This window comes from Trachurus trachurus (assembly GCF_905171665.1).
Source record: "Trachurus trachurus genome assembly, chromosome: 12".
NCBI classification, from domain to species: Eukaryota; Metazoa; Chordata; class Actinopteri; order Carangiformes; family Carangidae; genus Trachurus; species Trachurus trachurus.
Window position 1 is genome coordinate 5,167,769 of NC_139908.1, and position 21,949 is coordinate 5,189,717.

General features: G+C 43.2%; 2 protein-coding genes across 3 annotated transcripts; both read right to left on the reverse strand.

Annotated features, from left to right (window-relative positions):
* Positions 1-653: 653 nt before the first annotated feature.
* On the reverse strand, positions 654-11,013 carry ugcg (UDP-glucose ceramide glucosyltransferase). 2 transcript variants are annotated; one of them, XM_083983280.1, is made up of 10 exons: positions 10,403-11,013; positions 7,538-7,682; positions 6,950-7,052; positions 6,728-6,829; positions 5,945-6,057; positions 4,633-4,811; positions 4,450-4,536; positions 3,422-3,529; positions 3,219-3,297; positions 654-2,392 (listed from the first exon to the last, which is right to left on the reverse strand). In XM_083983280.1, exons 1-10 carry the CDS (start codon positions 10,498-10,500, stop codon positions 2,222-2,224), a joined length of 1,185 nt encoding a protein of 394 aa, XP_083839406.1. In that variant the 5' UTR covers positions 10,501-11,013; the 3' UTR covers positions 654-2,221. The 2 variants fall into 2 exon arrangements, with proteins under 2 accessions (XP_083839406.1, XP_083839407.1); XM_083983281.1 differs by lacking the exon at positions 10,403-11,013 and adding an exon at positions 9,801-9,894.
* Positions 11,014-15,028: 4,015 nt separating this feature from the next.
* On the reverse strand, positions 15,029-17,178 carry LOC310994561 (molybdopterin synthase catalytic subunit). The gene is made up of 6 exons (XM_083983294.1): positions 17,051-17,178; positions 16,655-16,797; positions 16,447-16,560; positions 16,204-16,360; positions 15,260-15,383; positions 15,029-15,156 (listed from the first exon to the last, which is right to left on the reverse strand). Exons 3-6 carry the CDS (start codon positions 16,556-16,558, stop codon positions 15,061-15,063), a joined length of 489 nt encoding a protein of 162 aa, XP_083839420.1. The 5' UTR covers positions 16,559-16,560; positions 16,655-16,797; positions 17,051-17,178; the 3' UTR covers positions 15,029-15,060.
* Positions 17,179-21,949: the final 4,771 nt, after the last annotated feature.

The window sequence follows — 21,949 nt, forward strand, 5'->3', positions numbered from 1 at the left end:
TTTGCCAAAATGTTGAACTATCCCTTTAAGTATTTCTAAATTGATACTCCTTGCATCAGTTCACACCTGACCCGCCCATTTACAGCCCCGCCCACTTCATTAGCCATCTACTCTTTTTTTTAATTTTATTTTTATGGATGCTCCTTGTTATACGTCAGTCGCTCAATTAATCAATCAGTTGAAACGAGTGCAGAGCTCCGTCTTTAATCAACTTCAGGACTCGAACCTGCTGACAAACAGACAGACAGTTGAAACATTTGAATGTTTTTCGTTGTTTACGTCACGTGATCTTCGGAGTGTCGTCATGTGAACCATGTTCAACGTCATCGTCCCATCGTCACCTGTTGAGTCGCTGTTTCCAAGGTGTTTTGGCGCCTGAATGTTCCCTTTGTTTTTCTCTCTCTCATGTAAATGAATGTAACGACTCGTGGTGCATTGTGGGAGCAGGTGGGACGATTGTTAGTGTTATTACTATTATTATTATTATTATATCAAATATTTTTAATAATGAACCAGTGCATGTTGAAGGTGATGATGATGATGGTGGGGTTATTGATCCGTGCTCGATTCATAAACGAAAAGGAAACTGTTGTTTTTTTTATTTTGAAAGTGTGACAGGAAGTTGTAGCATGAATCACTGAATAAATAAACAATCTGACAACCACTTGCCGTTTGTCCTCCTCGGCCAATCACAGAGCAGGACGCGAACATCTCACAGCCAATCATCACATTCAACAAGCAAACAAACAAAACAAACTCCTACAAATTAAAAGTTCACGTTTGAAAGGATAAAACTTTATTGTTCCTGCGTTGGTTGACACAATCCTCAGCAGAAACCCTTCATTTACAAAAAAAAAAAAACGACAACAAACAAATCTGCTGATCCTATTGGACGACGGCGTCAGGGGGCTCGTCCGACTCTGAGGTCATCAACCAAACCACCTGTGGCTACGCTAATGGCTAACAGTGAAGTAACGCGGCTTTAGAAAACACCTGTGATCGTCCACGTGCACACACACGCACACACACACACACACATATACACAGTGTTGGACTGAAAAACAAACAGAAAGTTCAGAAATGTGAATTTTTTCTCTTTTTTTCTTCTTTTTTTTTGTTTTTTTTAACAAACATGTTTTTCTTTTGGTCCGATGTTTTTTTTTTTTTTTTTTCTCCGTGAAATGTCGCGACCGTGAAACGTCACAGAACAACAGAATACTGGAACTCATCCCGTGCTGCGTTGTGGTTACCTCCTCTTTTTTTATTTTCCTGCCCACCCAGAGAAAACAATAGGAGAAATAATAAATAAAAAACACAGAATCACATCCGATCTGTGATCTCATTTTAACGTTTCATTCACTGAAGAAACAGACGGCTCTTTAATATTAACTCTATTCAAACGTCTTGTCTGTAATATTTAATGAGACACTGACCTGATTACAACTGTTGACGTGGTTTTTGTTTCACTAGCAGTCTTAACGAGTCAAAAACAACCCTGTGTTTTTTTTTCTATGAACTTGAACTAAGAAGTTCACGATTAGAAAATAATTACGTGGGAGTAACGTAGTTTTATTGTGAAGCTACGTTACCAGTTTCTCTCTCTGTTAACGAACCAACGACGTCTCCTTTAAATCTTCAGTGAACATTGTTAACGAGTTCATTAACAACTAAAGAAATTTAAAAACTCCATAAACTGAACTCATTGTCATGGTAACGCATAAGAAGTTAAACTTGCTGAAGATTTCACCTTGGAAACAACATATGATTTTCACAATAAAAGCCTTCAGTATATTTTGTTCCATCTGCTTCTGGAAAAAAAACAGACTCAGCCAATCAGGAGAGAGCGTTTAAACTCCTTCTCTCTCTCCTCATTGGCTCCTTTTCTTCCTCCGTTCTTCGCTTCCAATCAAAGATCAATCAAAACGCATCACTTCCTATTTTTTTTTATTCTTTTTTTTTTGTCTTTTGTTGCTGCGCTCTCATTGGCTTGTTCTGGCATCATTTAGTTTTAGCACCAAAAGGAACATAAATAGTTAAAAACACACACACACACACACACACACACAGACACACACTCGCTCTCTCTCTTCAGTTTTTCTCATAAAAAAACAAAAAAAACAAATAAACATCAGTCTCTTTCTCCCCCCCTCACCACCCCCTTCTATGATGGAGGAGAAGATGAGGAGGAGGAGGATGAAGGTGCGACCCGTTGTCGTGGTAACTAGACGTCCAGGATCTCCTCCGCGGTGCCGCCACAGCGCAGCCGGTAGCGGCCGGTTCTCCAGCTGATGGTCGGGTCCCACAGCGCCGACAGGAAGATCTGCACGGCCATCGACTCCCGGATGAACCACGCCACGGCGAAGTCCAGCTTGGAGAAGCACAGAGGGCCGCCCTGCAGTGATGATGTCACACACATCAGCCAAACAGCCAATCACGGCTCAGCTCCTCACGTTTTAGGGACGGGTTACATTTTAATTCACATTTTTCAGGAAGCTTTCATAAAACTGTTGATGAATCTACAGCTCTGGAAAAAAAACTAAGATACCACTTTCACATATGTTTCTTCAAAGCATCTCTACATGTATGACAGCCATTCTTTTCTTTTCTTTGCTTTTCTTTTTATCAGGGAGAAACATACAAAGTCATTTCAGTACCATTACACTCATACAGAGCAAAACAAAAACATGTATTTGGACAATTGTGTTGACATATTCTCCAAGCTATTACTCCCCTCTTTTCTTTTTTAAATACCAACACAAACACAACTCATTCTACTTTAGATTATAAAAACCACTGCTGGGATTAAACATTGACATTATCCCACATAAACCAATTTATAAACTCTTCCTGAGTTAAAATATTCTTGCTGTGTTGTTTAGGAATAAATATGAATATGTTTTCTTTGCATTAAGGTCTGAAAAGACTTGATATTTTTTGTTATTTAGACTAGTTTAGTCATTTTCAGCCAATAAAAGCTCTAAATGACAATATTTTTATTTCAACTTTGGGAGAAATGTTGTCGGTAGTTGATAGAATAAAACAAAACAAAAAATAGTAAAACCAGAGAAACTGAGTGGGAGTGGTCTCTTAATTTTTTCCAGAGCTATATAATATTATATTATTATATCGTTTATAATATCACAATTACAATGAATCAAGTTCAGGTGATGTAACAGCTCCCTGTCAGTAATTTCAAAGTAAAAGTCTCAAACACAAACCTGGACTCCTGTCAGCTGCACGTAGTCACAGATGAACCAGGCCAGACAGTGACACATGAAGAAGACCATCATGTCCCACCTGCACACACACACACACACACACACACACACACACACACACACGGTTTATTCACTGCTTCCTGTGGAGTCACATGACCTGTGGACGGTGGACGGTGCTGCTCTCTGATTGGCTGTCTGCGTACCTGAACACGTGATGAGCGGCCCAGCCGATGATGAGAGACGCCAGGAAGCACTCGGAGACGGGCTCCAACACGGTGGCCGGCAGCATGTTGATCCTCAGCTTCGTCCACCTGAGAACATCAACGACTTCTATCAGCTTATCAATAATCAATCAGGACCATTGATCAGCAGCTGTGAGACCGTTCCTGTTCGATATAAACAGGTAATTTAAAGAGGAACTCTGCAAGTCTGGTCTCTTCTCCTCTGTGTTGCTAACCCTCCTCTCCTCCATGTGCGTTTGTTTTCATCAAAATCCTGCATAGTTCCTCTTTAACCCCCCTGTTGTCCTCCTGGGTCAAGGAAGGAAGGAAAGAAGGAAGGATGGAAGGAAGGACAAAGGGAAAGATAGGAGGGAACAGATTGGGTAAATTGGGTCAAAACGGAAGGAAGAAGTAAGGACGAATGGAAAGAAGGAAGGAAGGAAGGAAGGAAGGAAGGAAGGAAGGAAGGAAGGAAGGAAGGAAGGAAGGAAGGAAGGAAGGGAAAATGATTATGGAAAGAAGGAAAGAAAGATGGAGGGAGGGAACAGATTCGTTCAAGTAAGGAAGAAGAAGGAAGGAAGAAGGGAAAGAAGGGAGGGAATAGATCAGGTCAATTGGATCAAAAGAGGAAGAAAGTAAGGACAAAGGGAAGGAAGGAAGGAAGGAAGGAAGGAAGGAAGGAAGGAAGAGAATAAGGATTGTGGAAAGAAGGAAGGGAAAAAGGAAGGAAAGAAAGATGGAGGGAGGGAACAGATCGGGTCAATTGGATCAAAAGTGGAAAGAGGTAAGGACAAAGGGGAGGGAGGAAGGAAGGAAGGAAGGAAGGAAGGAAGGAAGGAAGGAAGGAAGGAAGGAAGGAAGGAAGGAAGGAAGGAAGGAAGGAAATAAGGATTGTGGAAAGAAAGAAGGAAGGGAGAAAGGAAGCATGGAGGAAGAGAACAGATTGACCCATAAGGACAACAGGAGGGTTAAACATCGGCAGCCAATCAGAGGAGGAGCTGTGACGTCACCTGATCATGCGAGACTGAAACTGGCCAATGGAGAAGGAGCCAGAGTTCTGCAGCGCCACCTGTGTCGCCATGGAGAACTTCCATCCCCTGAGGAGACGGACAGACGGACGGGGAGTTAAAACCATCTTCAGCTGAACTCATCACATCTCATCTCTCAGGTGTTGCTAATGCTAACACGCTAACCTGTCAGCGATCGCCTTAGCCATGAAATAATCTTCGGCGATGTACTGAGCGAAGGCGACCAATCCCCCGGCCTGGTCCAGCACGTCCTTCCTCATCAGACACGACATCCCCGTCACGCACTTTATCCCCGTCACGTTGGCCGAGATGTAGGAGCGCGGGTGGGACGTCCCAAAGTAAACCTGCAGACAGGTTAGCATCTGTTAGCATCTGTTAGCATCCGTTAGCTGAAGAGAAGGAGAAGCTAGGAGTGGATTTAGCGTATTAGCAAATATATAACAATAGCAGAGAAAGAAACATTAGCACAGACAGATATTATCAAAAAACCTGAGGTGTAAAAAATATAAATAAGCATTTGTAAGGACGCGTATTTAATTCACTTGAAAAATAAAAATAGCTATGTTTTTTAGACTATTCTTTTCTGTTTTTTTGAGTAATTTTTTTCGCCGTTAACCAGTACTGTCAAGTCAGCCTCCACTTCATCATGGATCTATTCAATCTATTATAGATCCATGATATATGTATATGCTCCACTTCAAAAAAATACATTCAAGCTGTCCCCGGCATTGTTTTGTACTAGGAGCGTGTAAGGACTGATTTCAAAATAAAGGTGACCTTCCGAAACAGATTCAATTGCATAGTTTGCGAGGTGAATTTCAAAGGAAAAGCCGACTAATATTTCTTATTTCCATCATGTTCCCTGTAAATTCAGATTTACATTGAGAGGAAACTTCTGAGAGTGTCACTCAGAAAATATCAGTGCAGTCTGATGTAACACCTTTATTTTGAAATCAGTGTCAGTCCTCACGTTACTTGCAGGTGGAAGCTCCAGGATTTTGAAATAACGTTAAGACAAAAAGGAAATTACTCAAACAGAAAAAAAGGGACCTTTTTTTTTTTTTAAAAAGGGAACGCAATACGCTTCCGTATATTGGTTATACCAGCTTCACATGATCCTGCTAACTCGCATTCATAAACACCATGACGTTAGCAATTATTATCTTTTATGCTTGGACACATACTGTATATTATCTAATTTGTGAAAGGATTTCTTGATAAAAGGGGTAGACAACATAAGTTTGCTTCTTTCTGCCCCATTTCATTCAGGAGTGTTTGTATTGAATTGTTTAATTTTCTTTTTTGGGTTTTTTCGGCATTTCTCCCTCACATTGTCTTGGATCCTGTATGTTACATCTTTTTAACTTCTCTGATATGTGAAAAATAAACAAACTAACAAAAAACTTAACTAAAAAATAGAATTTGGTCCCTAACTCTTTTCAACATTATGATCACACTGTTAGCTTGTTGGCTTTACCTGCTCCAGTGTGGCGGCGAAGCCTTGGCGGTCGGCAACATACGGCAACCCGTGAACCAATCCCACCTTCTCTGTCATCTGATTGGTCAAATCTGTCAGGGTGTCGGGTTTCACTGCCACGCAAACACACACACACACAGTTAGCATTATCAATGAAATCTCTAAAGACCCCACACGTCTTCACACACTTCTTAAATGAATTGCAACTTTATATCAAGTCCCTAAAATCTATTAAGTCTACTTCATAGATTTACATTTGATCAAAAATGATCCGACTAATGAAGCGTAACAGTAATTCGAGTTGAGACGAAGTTGTTCTATAAGGTTTAGCAGCACTTTAACATATTTCAACGGGTACTTCCGTCTTCCTTAAAAAGACATGTCACACCAACCCCAGGTGACACTTCTGAGGAAGACGGAAGTACCCGTTGAAACATGTCCAGGCACTGCTAAACCTTATAGAAGCACTTTGTCTCAACTATCTAGAAAACAGACACTACAAACCCTTTCGCTCTATCAACTAATTCTAATTTATTTACTTTAAGTGTATGTACTACTACTTTTTTTGTCTGTTTATTTGATGTCTGCTTGTATAGTATGTATTTATTTTTGAATCAAGGTTTCATCTCTTCAATATGAGGTCTGTTCTTGTTCATTTATTTGCCTTACTGGTTTGTACATTCATTTGTTTGCAATAAAGTTAAAAAAAGAAAAGAAAAAAAGGTTAGTTTTATCCCAAATCACAGTGGACTGTCACTTAACTAAATTAGAGGTGGCACTAACCTCTGATGCCGCTGTCACAGATCCATACGAGGCCGTACTTGGCTCCTTCGTAGCCCGGCATCAGGTTGTTGATCTTGGGGTTGATTCCGACTTTCTTCCCCCCTGAGAAGCGGAGAGAAACACACGCTAACGTTAGCTGCTGGTGGACAGCGAGCAGCAGGAGGAGGAGAACCGGTGCAGAGCCCAGTGAGCTGCAGTTCATCATCACAGCCGCTTCCTCACCGATGAAGAGCCGAGCGTCCACGTTCGGATATTTGCCCAGCAACTTTTTACAGACGTCGACGGCTGGATCGTCCTGATCCTGAACGCACAGCAGGATCTCGTACTGCAACACAAACACTTCGGTTACACAACCTGCAAAGGATGGACAGTAGGGCTGACTATCGATGCTGAACTGATTCGATTCTGATTCACAAGGTCCCGATTTGATCCAATTCAATTCAATATTGATTCATTTTGAGCTATTTCAGTTTTAACACCAATTTTGCTTGGTTGTAAAAAGGGATTTTCGCAGAACTATTGCTATATGATATGTAACGTTATTTACCGCTTTATTGATTGATTTCTCGCCAGCTTTGTTGTAAACAAATGCACATGGCCGAGGGGAGGGTTAGTGAAACAGTGGAAAAGTGACCAGACTTACATAGTTCCTCTTTAAAACAGAAATAAAGAGATTGATGATCTAAGGATTTTATGAATCGATATCGGATCTTTCAAATGAAGATCAGCACGAATCGGAAAAATCGATTTTTTTTTAACCCCAGCGCTAATGGACAGTGAGGGGTAATTAGCCGGAGGGGGAGCGGTCACCTTGGGGTAATCCAGCGTGAAGAAGGTCTCCAGGTTGGAGATCAGGTTTGGGTCGACGCCCTTCAGAGGCTTCAGCAGAGAAACTCCTGCCAACTGCACAAAGGACTGTTTGACCTCCGACCTTTTCTTGTGGAGGTGGAGACGCCTGAAGGGCAGAGACAAAGGTCAAAGGTCAGAATCATCAGGAACACACACACATACACGCTAAACCCCCCAATATCTGACACACTAAGGGCCTGTCCCAATTCTCCCCCTAGCCCTAAATATTTGCCCTAACCCTATATTTTGCGCGTTCACGTGTAGGGGTAGGGTGTCCCATTACTCTAGGGAGCAAGGGGAAGTGCGATTTTGCCCTCAAAATCAGCCCTCAAAATGTAGTGAGTAAGCTAACGGCAGCAGCAAAGCTAACGGTGGTAGCATCAGGACGTCAGCTGTTAAAACCCTCCCGTTGTCGGACACGACATGAAACTACTCCAGTTAGCTCAGTCATGCTGTAACTAAGATATCCGCTGGAGAAAATATTTTTTCATGGACCGTTTATTGAGTCACTGAGTTATTAAAGTTAAACAGGTAGCTAACCGTTAGCCGCGCTAATCTATGATAACCATGACTAATTACAAAAAATGTTTAGACTGAGATAAACAAACACAGCCAACGCAACAGGCAACACAACAGCTGGAACCACCGGCATTTTTCCTGAATGAAAATAGTAGCCAACGCACAAATCAAAGGGCCACTGAAGCATCATGGGAGATGTGGTTCACCACCGTCCAAACAAAACCTTTTCCTCTTTGATCGAGAGGCACAAAGGTACACCAAGAATCTCCCACGATGCATTAGTGGCCTTTTGATGAGTATGTTGGATAAACAGCCACGATGACTGTTATGAATAATGATGATGACGATCTGATGAGTTCAACCTATCTGTTGTTTTTCAGAATAAAGGTCACAGCCTTTCATCTACTTGCGCATGTGCAACCAGTTAAGTTTGCCTTTTTTTTTTTTTTTTTTTTTATACACTGGTGAAATGTGGAAGAGGCCAGCGAGTCAAACAATCGGTAATCTGTCATTACAAGTGGTAACAGGCCAGTGTGTGTGAAGATTATGAATGAAAAGGAAATGTGAATATTTGCTTTGCAAGTAGATTTACAGTGTGCACCCCTACATTTTCTGCTTGCGCTCTTAAACGTTTAAGTTAAGGGGGGGGGGGGGGGGGGGGGTCACTGTGCTCTGAATAAAAAATGTTAGTCTGGAGACATGGCACCTGTACTGGTCTCAGGTCAGAGAGAGTGAACGGTGCTACTTCAGAGCAGAGGCGACAAACCCTGAACGCACCACTAACTCTGAACTCTCTGCAGCTGTTTACATCACCCTGGAAAGTCATGGATTTTTTTGAAATTCTCTTTTTATTCAGAAAGGCAGACCTCCATCACATACACCACTTCACACATACATTAACTCAGTTTGTCAAGGATACAGTGATGTTGTACATACTGCCCTTCTGGAGCTTTCTCCCACGGACCCAAACCATTCCAGGTGGAAGCAATAACACAATAACAACAAAACCGGAGAGCGCACCCCTACATGTAATCAATACACCATACGCAAAAAAAAATAAAAATAAAAGAAGGTAGGTTCACACAAAGCACAAGTATAGTCAGATAAAATCAGATCTGATTGGTTTTACATACTCAGTCCATTTAGTCCAGAGCCTATAAAAATTTTCTTTCTCAACTTTGAGGGAAAAAGAAATCTTCTCCATAACATAAATCTCATAAACAATTTCAATCCTGGAGAGGAGCTTTTTTACATATAAACAGAATTAGGCTACATAATCGCAACTTCAATTTCCTTCCAGGAACTGAATGAACTGAGTGAATTTCTGGTTTAGTCACAAGAGCCAGGTGGATTATATTTAATTTCTAAACTCTTCCTGGATGCTTGAGTCAGATCTGACGCAGCTGATCAGGAACTTGTTGCTTCATCGACACAACACAACACCGACACCAAACCCCGTCACACTGCGGCCCCGGCACCGCGTCAAACCCGGCAGCTGGAGCTCCGAAGCCGGGAAATAAACACGCACCGACTAAAAAACACCTGTTCAGATGTAAACACCGCAGCCATCATCATCATCATCATCACCATCAGCCTGAGCCCGGGTCGACTGGTTCACAGTGATCGGACTAACGGGTTAATTTAGCACCGTGACAGAACCGGTCGTTTGGGTCACAACAACAACAACAACAACAACAGAACCGACCCATCTGAGCCCGTGTGGCCTGACGTCATCAGCGCAGGAAGCAGGAAATCCACGAGCTTTAATAACGAGTGGACCGTGACGGACTCGAGTTGAACCAGCACTCAGTAAAAAAAAAAAAAAAAAAAAGTCAATAAATCATTATAAGCTTGATTCAGACAGAAACACACCGGGAAACGTTCATTCACACCAATCACAACGATCGATCATTGATTGATTCCGCTTCCAGGAAACTACACGCAGTCCGGATTCATCCGGCTAACAGCAGCAGCAGCTAACGTTAATTAACCAGGAAAACGCCCCAACGGACAAACCGGTTCTGACACGGACGTTTAACGGTTGTAGCGGCTCCAGCTGAGGCCGGCAGAGCAGCTCCGTTAGTCGGTGTAACATATTAAACCTCGACGGCGGCGGTGGGGGGGGGGGGGGGGAAAACAGTTTAATTAACACAGAAACAGACGGAGGAGGAAGAAGAGGAAGAGGAGGAGGAGGAGGAGGCGGGGGCGCTGCTGTTAGCCGTTATCCTAGCCGTTAGCCTAGCCGCTCCGCTCCGCCGATAGCAGTTAGCCTAGCCGTTAGCTTAGCCGTTAGCTTCTCACACTCACACATAGATGATGGACATGCAGTGCATGAGCCACAGCACGAAGAACAGGATGAAGCCGAACACGGCCAGTCCCTGCATGGCGAGGTCCAGCAGGGCCATGTTGGTCCGCGGGGGGAGGGGCGGCCGCCGGGGGGTGGGGGGGGTGAGGGCCGGCTGGTGGTCACAGAGAATCGGGGATAGAGCGGTGGTCCAGCGGTCCGGCCGGCCTCGGTGCGGAGAGAGAGAGGTATCCGACTCTCAGTGCGTCGAACTCGGCTTGAATTGTGAAGCCCCAACGGTCCTCGGAGGGTCTCAGCCGGGAAACACCAGGAGCAGATCCCGGCCAGGGGGCTCCGCTGCTGGGGAGGGGAAAAAAACAAAGACCAGACTCGGCCTGGTGCTGGTGCTGATGCTGACGTCCGGGTCAAGGTGCGAGCTTCAGCGGGTTGACTGTCAGCAGACCGGCCGACAGTCAGCTGACCGACGGGAGGGAGCGACGGCAGGCACGAGACGGCAGCAACGCAACGGCGAGGCGCCACTTCCTGTCAACTTCAAAATAAAAGCCTTCTGTTTGTTTGAACGGCTGACTTCCGGTAAAGTTCAACCAAAGAGCAGAATGCCGATTTATCTATCTATCTAAAAAACAATAATAAAATCATATTTTTTTGTTTCTTTATGTCTCTATTTAATTTTTTATTTTTTTTTATTATCTTGCACTGCTTTTACATTTTACATTGTCTCCTTTTATCTTGTGGTGCACGGTGGCTCTGTGGGGGCAATCTCAATGTTCAATGATAATAAAGGCTTATCTTATCTTAATTGGACTTCAATGCACACTACATTATTCAAGAATAGCAGGTGCAAATTTCTGTTAGTTAACCATTTCCATGTTTTCCCATGTTCCGTGTTGTAAACTGTTTTCTTCTCTGTATACAATATCTATTGCACGTCTGCCCGTTTCTCCAACTTTTTCCCTGTTTAAAGGGTTTTCTTGGGAGTTTTTCCTCAGACGATGTGAGGGTCTAAGGGCAGAAGATGTTGTTATCATTTTGTGTGAAGACCTTTGAGACAAACTGTTTGTAAAAACGGGCTAATAATAAAACTGCCTTGCATAAACTCTTCTCTTTGATTTGTACACTGTTTTCACTAAGATTTTCTTTATATTTTTGGGGCTTTTTCACCTTTGATTGATAGTATAGTCGAGAGAGAGACAGGGAATGGGAGGCTGCAGCAAAAGGCCACCTGAGCCAGGGTTCGATACACTGCCTCTGAACTGCCTTGAGAAGATTGTCCTGGAGCAGCTACATGAACATCTGCACAGCAACGAGCTCTTTGAAGCTTTCCAATCTGGATTCAGAGAACACCATAGCACTGAAACAGCACTTGTCAAAGTCTCTAATGATCTTCTTATAGCTTCAGACAGAGGTCTCGTCTCTGTTCTTGTACTTTTGGACCTCAGTGCTGCATTCGACACCATCGACCACAGCATCCTGCTGCAGAGACTAGATCATGAAATAGGGATTAAAGGGCCCGCCCTGAAATGGTTTAAGTCATACTTATCTGACAGGTTTCAATTTGTTAATGTTAATAACGACCATTCAGAGTATAGCAGAGTTACGCATGGTGTACCGCAGGGTTCAGTCTTAGGGCCAATCCTCTTCATTCTTTACATGCTCCCATTAGGTGGCATCATCCGGAAGCATTCAATCAATTTTCACTGTTATGCGGATGATACGCAACTCTACTTGTCCATGGAGCCAGATGACAGAAGCCGGCTCATCAATCTGCAAGACTGTCTGAAAGACATTAGATCCTGGATGTCCTCTAACTTCTTGCTACTGAATTCAGATAAAACTGAGGTCATTGTGTTTGGACCTAAACATCTCAGGGACACTTTCTCTGATCAGATCGCTACTCTAGATGGCATCACCCTGACCCCGAGTACAACCGCGCGGAACCTTGGAGTCATTTTTGACCAGGACCTTTCCTTCAGCTCCCACATAAAACATGTGACTAGGACCGCCTTCTTCCATCTGCGCAGTATCACTAAGATTAGGAATATCCTCTCCCAGAGTGATGCTGAGAAACTAGTGCATGCATTTATCACTTCTAGGCTAGACTACTGCAACTCTCTCCTGTCAGGATGTCCGAAAAACTCTCTAAAGAGTCTCCAGCTGGTCCAGAATGCCGCAGCGAGAGTTTTGACAGGAGTTAGGAAGAGAGAGCACATCTCTCCCACCTTAGCTTCTCTCCACTGGCTTCCTGTAGGATTTAGAATAGACTTCAAAATCCTTCTGCTGACTTATAAGGCTCTTAATGATAAAGCTCCAACCTATCTGAAAGAACTAATCATTCCTTACTGTCCTACCAGAGCACTCCGCTCCCAGAACGCAGGTCTGTTAGTGACTCCCAGTATCTCTAAAAACAGACTGGGAGGTAGAGCCTTCAGTTACCGGGCTCCTTTACTGTGGAACCAGCTCTCTCCATGGGTCAAAGAGGCAGACACTCTAACTACATTTAAGTCTAGACTTAAGACCTTCCTTTATGACAGGGCTTTTAGTTAGGGCTGGTTCAGGTAGCTCTGAACCATTTTATAGCTACGCTGCTATAGGCTTAGACTGCTGGGAACACATCTGGTTACACAGAGCCCTCTCCTCTCCTCCTCTCTCCTCCTCTCCTCTCCTCTCCTCAGTATATTTTTGAACTGTCATTTTCTGTTGCACTTTGTAGTTTGGCCTTGGTGTCTCGCACTCTCTCTCTGTGTTTCCGCAGATCCACCGGAGCTCCATCTCTCTGCACCAGCCGCCGCCTACATCGCCCCCCTCCCACCCCTTCCCCTGCCGTTAGACCGGCCTCCCCTCCCTTCCCATGGACCAGTCTGCCACCCAGTCCTCCCATCGAGCTGACCGGCTCTCCCTGCCCCCCCCCTCCCCTCACTAGAGACTGCCCTCATCAACCCCTGCTAACATTTCCATATTCCGCACATTCTGTGACAAACTGTAAACTGTTTTCTTGTCTGTAACAACATCTATTGCACGTCTGTCCGTCCTGGGTGAGGGATCCCTCCTCTGTTGCTCACCCTGAGGTTTCTCCTGTTTTTCCCTGTTAAAAGGGTTTCCATGGAGTTTTTCCTCAGTCGATGTGAGGGTCTAAGGACAGAGGATGTTGTTACGATGCCATGTAAAGCCCTTTGAGACAAACTGTTTGTAAAAACGGGCTATACAAATAAAATTGCCTTGCCTTGCCTTGCCTCTGCATACGGGCCGTTTGCTCAACCAACTGAGCTGAACGACGCCCTTTAATTATGATTTTACCTGTGATGAACAAGTTTATGATGTTTCTACCAGATACAGATCGTGACTGAGATCAAAGTTCAGACATTATAATGGGTCTTTAAACATCACTCAGTCTTTAACAGGCTCCAGATGTGTTGCACTGCAGATAAAGTTATAAACTATATCAATGATTAACTACATGTGATTATTGTGATTTATTAAGATCCAACAACACTCACACCTGTGAGCTCCACCCACACAGGGGAGTCACTTAGGGTGAAGGAGAACTGACCCAGTTTCTCCGCTGGTCTGTGGTCAGTTCATCAGGGACGGCAGCTGGAACAGTCCAGCAGGTTAAGTCAGGTGAGACACACCCAGTGGTGTAGTCTAATTTTTTGTAGTGGGCATACTGCTTTTATACTTGTATCACATAGACGGGTGGTTCTCAAACTTTTTCACGGACCCCCATTGGACAAAATTTTGAAGCAAACACCATAAATACACAAACAATCAATGTACGTTTAAGCTAGGCGTACATTTTTGAAAGATTATAGAGAAATTTCTGGGGAAAAAAAGTGGTACAATTTCTCTAAAAAAGTTGAAACATTTCTAGAAAATAGTGGTAAAAATTCTCACGAAAAAAATAAAATAAACAAAAAAGTGTTAAAAATCTTAGAAAAAAGTGGTACATTTTAGAAAAATCTGGTAAAATTTATCAGAAAAAGTGGTAAAATTTCAAAAAAAAAAAAAAAGTTTTAATTTTTTTTAGAAGAAACTGGTAAAACTTGTCAAAGAAATTCTAGGAAAAGTGGTAAAATTAAAACAAAAAGTCAAACAACTGAAGCGCTTTGTGACCCTGGTCTGTGAAAGGCGCTGTACAAATAAAGCTTACTTACTTACAATAATAATAATAAAAAAAAGTGGTAAAAGCAAAAATAGTATATAGTAAAAAGGGTTTTTTTTTAATTGAGAAGAAAGTGGCAAAATTACTAAAGAATTCTAAAAAAAGTGGTAAAATTTCTCAAAAAAAAGGGGGGGCAAACAATAATACAAAGTGGTAAAAGCACAACAGAAAAATTGAGAAGAAACTGGTCAAATTTATCAAAAAAAATTCTAGAAAAAGTGGTAAAACTTTTTTTTAAAAAAAGGGAAAAAAATTCAAATTAAAACAATAATTAAAAAAGTGAAAAAAAAAAAAAGGAAAAAAAATTCTATGAGTCACACCTGTTCCAGTTGTTGCTAATAAACCGGACTGCACCAGGGTGTTGATGACCAATCAGATCATCGCACCCTGATGATGTCATCTGTGCTCACAGTGGTGCAGCTGCTCTCAACACGACACAACTGATGAATTAATGACTCGAGGACCCAGATCAATAAACCCTGATTATTGTTTATTGACAATCTATTGATCCAGCGGGTCCGTCTTTTTCGTCCTGTGACTCGACCACGGACACTCTGCGTTCTCCTTCCAGCTCGCCTCCTGCGTGTCGTACACTTCCTGTTGGTCAGAGTCACACGATCAATGATCAATGATGAACACAATCAATCAATCACTCGTCAATAGTGACAACATCATCGTCCTCCGTCCACCGTCCCTCTACCTTCTTCCACACGGGGACGTTCGCCTTCAGTTGCTCGATGCAGTGCTGGACCGCCTGCAGCCCGTCGCCGCGATGGGGAGACGAGATCGCCATGACAACGCTGGCCTCGCCCACCTTCACCCACCTGAGGGGACGACGATCACAGGTGAGTTTCACCTTAACCCCACAACCTACACACGTTACTTTAAAAAAAGTAATTAGTTCTAGTTAATTTCCCCCAAAAAGTAACTGAATTACTACATTATCAAAGTAACTAAACGCCAGGAAAAGTAACTATTATGTTACTTTTTTTATAAAACGCTCAAATATGTCAAATGACTTGGACTCGCCCCCAAACCTCCTGTTTTACGGGAACTAACCGACTCACTCAGTATCCCTCCGCAACGGCCTGTATCACTCCGCCTCTTCAGCCTGAGTGAGTTGGTTCGTTCCAGATAAGCGTTTTTTGGTTTAGTTTAGTTACGTTTAGTTTATGTATTTGTTTCATTCATCGAAAAAAAGAAAACAAAACAACTAAAAAAACAAAACACAACAATAATGCAACTCCTGAATGAAAGGGGGCAGAAAGAAGTGAACATATGTTGTCTACCCCTTTTTACAAGAAATCCTTTCACAAATTAGATAATATAGTATGTATAGTCCTTTTTCCGACCAGTTGATGTAGGCCTAATAAAAAAAATTGTATATAACGTAAACGCTTTAACAGGTGTATTATTTTGTGACGGGACTTTTGAGTCAATTAACGGCACATTTTATCGTTATTAACGGTATAATAGCGTTATTACGGGGGAAACAGTAACTTCTTTGACTACTCGTTACTTAAAAAAGTAGTGACGTTAGTGACGCTGTTATTTTCTAACGCCGTTATTCCCGTCTCTACCTCCACTTCAGGGTTTAACAACAACAAACTAATAAAACCGTCAGTAAGAGAAGCTCTCCGTCACCCCAGTCGGTGGTGGACACAGATGTGCGTCACCGTCGGCCATCGCGCTCTGATGTCAGCGCACAGTTTGGTGAACTCTGATTGGGCCATGGGCTCATACGCCTCGTACTCCAGACCAATCACCTTCCTGCCGTCCACCTCGTCCTCCCGAGTCGTACCTAACGGACACACACACACACACACACACACGTTGTCAATGTTTGTCAACATCTGGTGAATAAACTTTATTGATAATGTTTCTAACCTATAAAAACGGACACGGCGCCACAGGAAGCGCTGTTGACGGCGTCCACCACTTCCTGTACAGACAGCCAATCACGGCTCAGCTTGAAGACGTCTCTCCGCTCCTCCGTCATCTCTGGAGAAACAAAAAAGAGAAAGAAACAACGTCACATGAAGATGAACCGATCCATACATGGGTATTGATCTTTGATTAATCGTTGATCCGTCACCGTCTCTCCTGAGTTTTTATCCTCCGCTGAGCGGCGGCACCACGGCAACCTCGTCCCCGTCTCCCAGGGTTACCACCTGGTCGCCGATGGTAACGTACTCCTGACGCACCGCCAGCACCACCTGATCCTGCAGGATGGACAGTCTGCACACACACACGCACACACACACACACACACACACGCACACACACACACACACACACACACACACACACACACACACACACACACACACACACACACACACACACACACACACACACACACACACACACACACACACACACACACACACACACACACACACACACTCTGAACAGGTGCTCTGAGGCTCCGCCCCCTCTGTCCTCCGATTGGCTGATCAGGAGAACAGCGGCCAATCAGTGTGTGTTTTACCTCGGGTGTCGCTGTAGCAACAGACTCCAGAGGTCGCGGCTGCTGATTGGCGTCGGCACGGTAACAGACTCCTCCTGCTTCACTCCAGTCAGCTCCACACTCTTGGCAAAGTACAACACACACACCTGAGAACAGACACACACACACACACACACACACTTGATTTGATTCTACACAGTACATCAGTAGCCATGTTTCCATCCAAAGTGATTCGAATTACTGGGCAATGCGCATTAAAAGAAATTCGAATCGTGTGTGTTTCCATCTACGGACTTTGCACCCCTCGCCCCCCCCCTCCCGGCCGGACGGACGGTCTGATTTGAACACATTAGCGCGATTTAGCGCATATGTTTATTACTGTCATAACGCGACCTGTGTGTGTGTGTGAGAGAGAGAGAGAGAGAGTTGCGCCGCCCCAGACTTTATTAATGATAAACGCTGGATTCGCTGGTTGATAAGTTTGGTTTTTACTGAGGAGGAACTATGAAGAACTGTGCAGTAATCACATATGAAGGTGTGTGGGGGCTTTTATTTTGCCGTGGCGATGCGCCACAATTAAAGCAGAAGTGAGTGATATATTTGTGTTAATATAAGTCTTAAATAGTTATATCTTCCGACAGCAATCACTTACATAGAGTGTTTGGACTGAAACACGGGTCTCTCAGTCCCTCTGCTCTGCTCTGAGCCGAAGAGAAAACATTTATCGTATCCTACAGTTTTTATCCAATGAGGAGAGAGAACGGCATGCAGGGCTGTGTGTGCAGCCAAGGAACGCCGTGAATGTGGCGACGTAGGGACGAGGACTGTTATGGTGCGTTCAAGGAAACTCGTTTTTTTCCGACCTGTGACGTCGTACCAGTTCGATCTGGTACATAGACTGTACAAAAAGACGTACTGGTACAATTTCACGGGTCGGAAGTTACGAGTGGCCGTTATAGTGACTTTCACCGGTAAAACAGGTCGGAAAAACACGAGTGGGTTGCCTGGAACGCTACAAAGTCGTAAGTTGTGACTTGAAGCTGTAATTTATGATTTCAAAAGCCTGCCTGGAACGCAGCATTAGCGAAAACGACCGGATGACTCACTTCTGCTTTAATTACATGTAGTGAAACCCTGATGTTGTCTTGTGAGTGAACTGTAACACGGGAGCAGATGGGGTGAAAGTGCGCTACGTCACACTTGATTCGCATACAGCTGTTTCCATCCCATTCGAATCAACCAAAACCCGGCCATAGCGAGCGTATTTCATTTTGTGCGAATCAGGGGATTTTAATGCGAATCACGGCGTTTCCATCATCATTTTCCGATGCGATACATCTCGAAGCGCATCTAAACAGCTGATGGAAACGCACCTAGTGATCATCAACTGGCGGCCGAACCTTCCAATCCGGCCCGCGACTGAGTTCTAATAGTTTACAAGTAGCTATTATATTTCTCGGCCTCTGTTCGTGTGTGCCTGTAAGTCAATGCGCTGGGACACGCAGACACTCTCAAAGTGTTTGTGTGTGCCTGTGAGCCCCTGCACTGGGATTAGGAAACACCGCGGTACCCAAAGCACCGTGCATGGAAGTTTAGGGAGCTGGACTGCAGGGTTTTCCCTGCCTGTCTGCAGAGGCGAGCTGGGTGATTTTGGCCGCCGCCTTGGTTAAACCGGGTGTGCATGGGTGTTCAGATGTGCACTCAAACCCATTCAGTGTATATGCATGTCTCATGTGCGCTCACAACCCAAAAACGATGCGGTAGCGGCGCATGTTTGATGCCACGCGGTTGTTGTTGTTTTTTTTGTGCACGTCCTGGCGCACAGCTGCACGGACCTGCTTCTCCCTCCGGTGTTGTGTCCCGGTTCCCCCTCGGCCTGTGTCTCTCCTACTGTTTCCCACTGAGCTCTGCCTGTGTGTGTAAAAACGTCGCCTCCGAGATGTAGAATGTGTATTATAGAAGAGAAACACTACTGACGACTCAGGACCACTGACTTGTATCATCAGAACCGATTGTCAGCCTCCTTTCATATTTAGGCTGAAAATTACAGGGGAGGTCAGCAGTGTAAAGCTCCAGCGTGTCGGAGTATCTGAAAGTCCAGCTGTCAAGATTTTTCATTTTATACCATATCAAACACCAAAGATAATGTATAAATGAAAATTATGAGCTTACAGGTAAAATAGAATATAAACAAATAAATTATTAGGCAAAAACGTGAATTTAATTTCAATCTCAGCCTATTTGAATGTTCGGCCCCCAAGGTGTCTGTTGAGAAAGATTCTGGCCCTTCAACAAATATAGTTGATGACCCCTGCAGTACATGATCCAGACCTGACGTATATATTATATAATATTATATAATATTCTCATCCTGGGTAAATTTTACATACATAACTGTACATTTTTTAAAATCGTCTCCTTGGTTTTTACATGTTTCGTAATTAATTTCTTAATTTCATAAAAGCCCTCAATCTTATGAAAAAGAAAAATGACATTAAACTGTTTTGTATTATTGACAAGTAAGATGTTCATTTCAATTTATTTCTTACATACAATACATGCCTGGCTGCACACACTACTAGGCTACAACACCACAAATGTAAAGGAGCAGGAAGAAGCCAGATGTGAACAGGGCTCCAGACCAGACTTACATTTTTACCAGGATCACAGTGAACCCCCTAACTTAAAAATTTAGGAGCGCAAGCAAAAAAAAATGTAGGGGTGCACAATGTAAACCTACTTGCAAAGCAAATATTCACATTTTGTTTTCATTCATTCATAATCCTCACACACAGAGAGTTGCCCCTTCCACATTTCACCAGTGTATAAATATAAAAAATAAAAAAACGGCAAGTTTTACTGGTTGCACATGCGCCAAGAGGACTCAAATTTTTCTTGCACTTGTCTCAAAATTTAAGGGCAATATACCCTGGTGGTTTATGTCCTTTTTTTTTTTTTTTGTTTTGTTATTTTTCCCACTTTCTCATCTCATATGAACCTGTTCCTTTATTGTGTTGTCAAGGACTGTAGCCTATGCCATGGATGTTTGTACATAACTATTTGTGCAATAAAGATTTAAAAGAATCAGATCTAAACTTCTGACTGAAAAACTGTCACTAACCCACTGAGTGACAAACACAAAAAACAACCCTGCTCCCTGCTGCTCTTCTTAACCCCTTAACTTTAGTAAACAATAGGAGGAGGAGGAGGAGGAGGAGGAGGAGGAGGAGGAGGAGGGGGGAGGGGGGGGGGTCTCGTGTCTGTCATGCCAGTCAGTCAGCTGACCTCCTCTGGTCCGGGTTCGAGTCCCTAGTTCGTTAAAACGCTGCACTGCACTGCACTGCCACTGCACGCGGGCTTCACCTGACCCGAAACGAGGTTGACGGTGCACGCGGACCTTCGTCAGACTCACAGGTGTTAAAACTTCTAAACTAAAAACTCACCTGGACCGACATGAAGGTGGCTGCGGCTTCCGCACACGTGACTGGACCGACTCTGGACTCCTCCGCCGAGTGGCTGCTGAATGTCTTCTCCTCCTCTTCCTCCTCCTCCTCCTCCTCCTCCTTCTTCTTCTTCTTCTTCTTCTTCTTCTTCCGGTAATGGCGGCGGACACTCAGCGTTGGCGCGACCTGCTGGACCAGAAAGAAAGGGACTAATGGACAACATGTGGTAAGTAGTAATATTGATAAAGTCCGCACACTCGAGCTCCTTTTTTAACGCGACCCACTTTTATAGAATTCAAACCAAGATTCTTTTTTTTAAGCCTTTAAAAACTCCTTTTCCTCTTTATTGAGCAAAGTGCATTTCAGGGCACATGAATGAAACTGAGGAGGACCATGACAACTGCATGTACGGAAGTGAATAAAAAAATATCAAACTGCACAAAATGGAGACCAACAAAACGATATATTTGACTTCTAATGCATCTCTGCATTCAGAGCATATTCACAAAAGTGAATAAATATCAAATTGCACAAAATAAAGACCCACAAAACAAAACAAGACTCAGTGCATTCAGGCCACATTAATAAGAAACTGATATCTTTGCATTCAGAGCAAATAATAAGAAACTGAGGAGGAGCATTACAACTGCACGTGTTCACGTGACGTGTGCCTTTCAATATAAGTTATTTTTCAAAATAAAAGACATGTCCAACATCAGATGTGCATTAAATATTATTTACTTTTTTGACCAGCTGTCCACGACCCATCCAGAACGGGTCCGCGACCCACTTTTGGGTCCCGACCCACCAGTTGAGAACCACTGATGTAAAGAATATACTTTCAAGACACATAGACGTTCTCTTGCTAAATTTAGATGTGGAGTCGCTCCTTTGGCAATAGAAACTGGTAGATAGACAAACACCCCAGTGGAGAGAAGTTAGGCCTACTGTATTTTATGTGACTCTGGCTCCATTGAATCAGAAGCCCATGTTCTTTTGCACTGTGTTACTTATACGGACATTCGCGCTGATCTATTTAGTACACTTTCTAAGTTCTATTTTAATTTTAATGATCTTGATGATATGAATAAATTGTGTGTAGGCCTAATTTTAGCTGGCAAACACTGCATTAACGAATGTGCCAAAGCCTGCCACCTCATCCTCAATAGAAGACTGTCTCTCATGAGTTCCAGTTCATAAAACAATTGTTTTGTTTTGTTTTTGTTTGTTTTGTTTGTATGGTACTATAATGTGCGTTTTTTTTTATTCATGATTTTATTAGTTGGTGTCTCACAACTCTCTTTTTGAGTGGTCCCCAACACTTTTAATTTTGTCAAGGGGGAACGGGTAATTTTGTAATGAATATTGTATTTTTATATTGTCTCTAGATTTTTATTGTGTGTTGTGGAGTGACACCGAAATAAAGGTTATCTATCTATCTATCTATCTATCTATCTATCTATCTATCTATCTATCT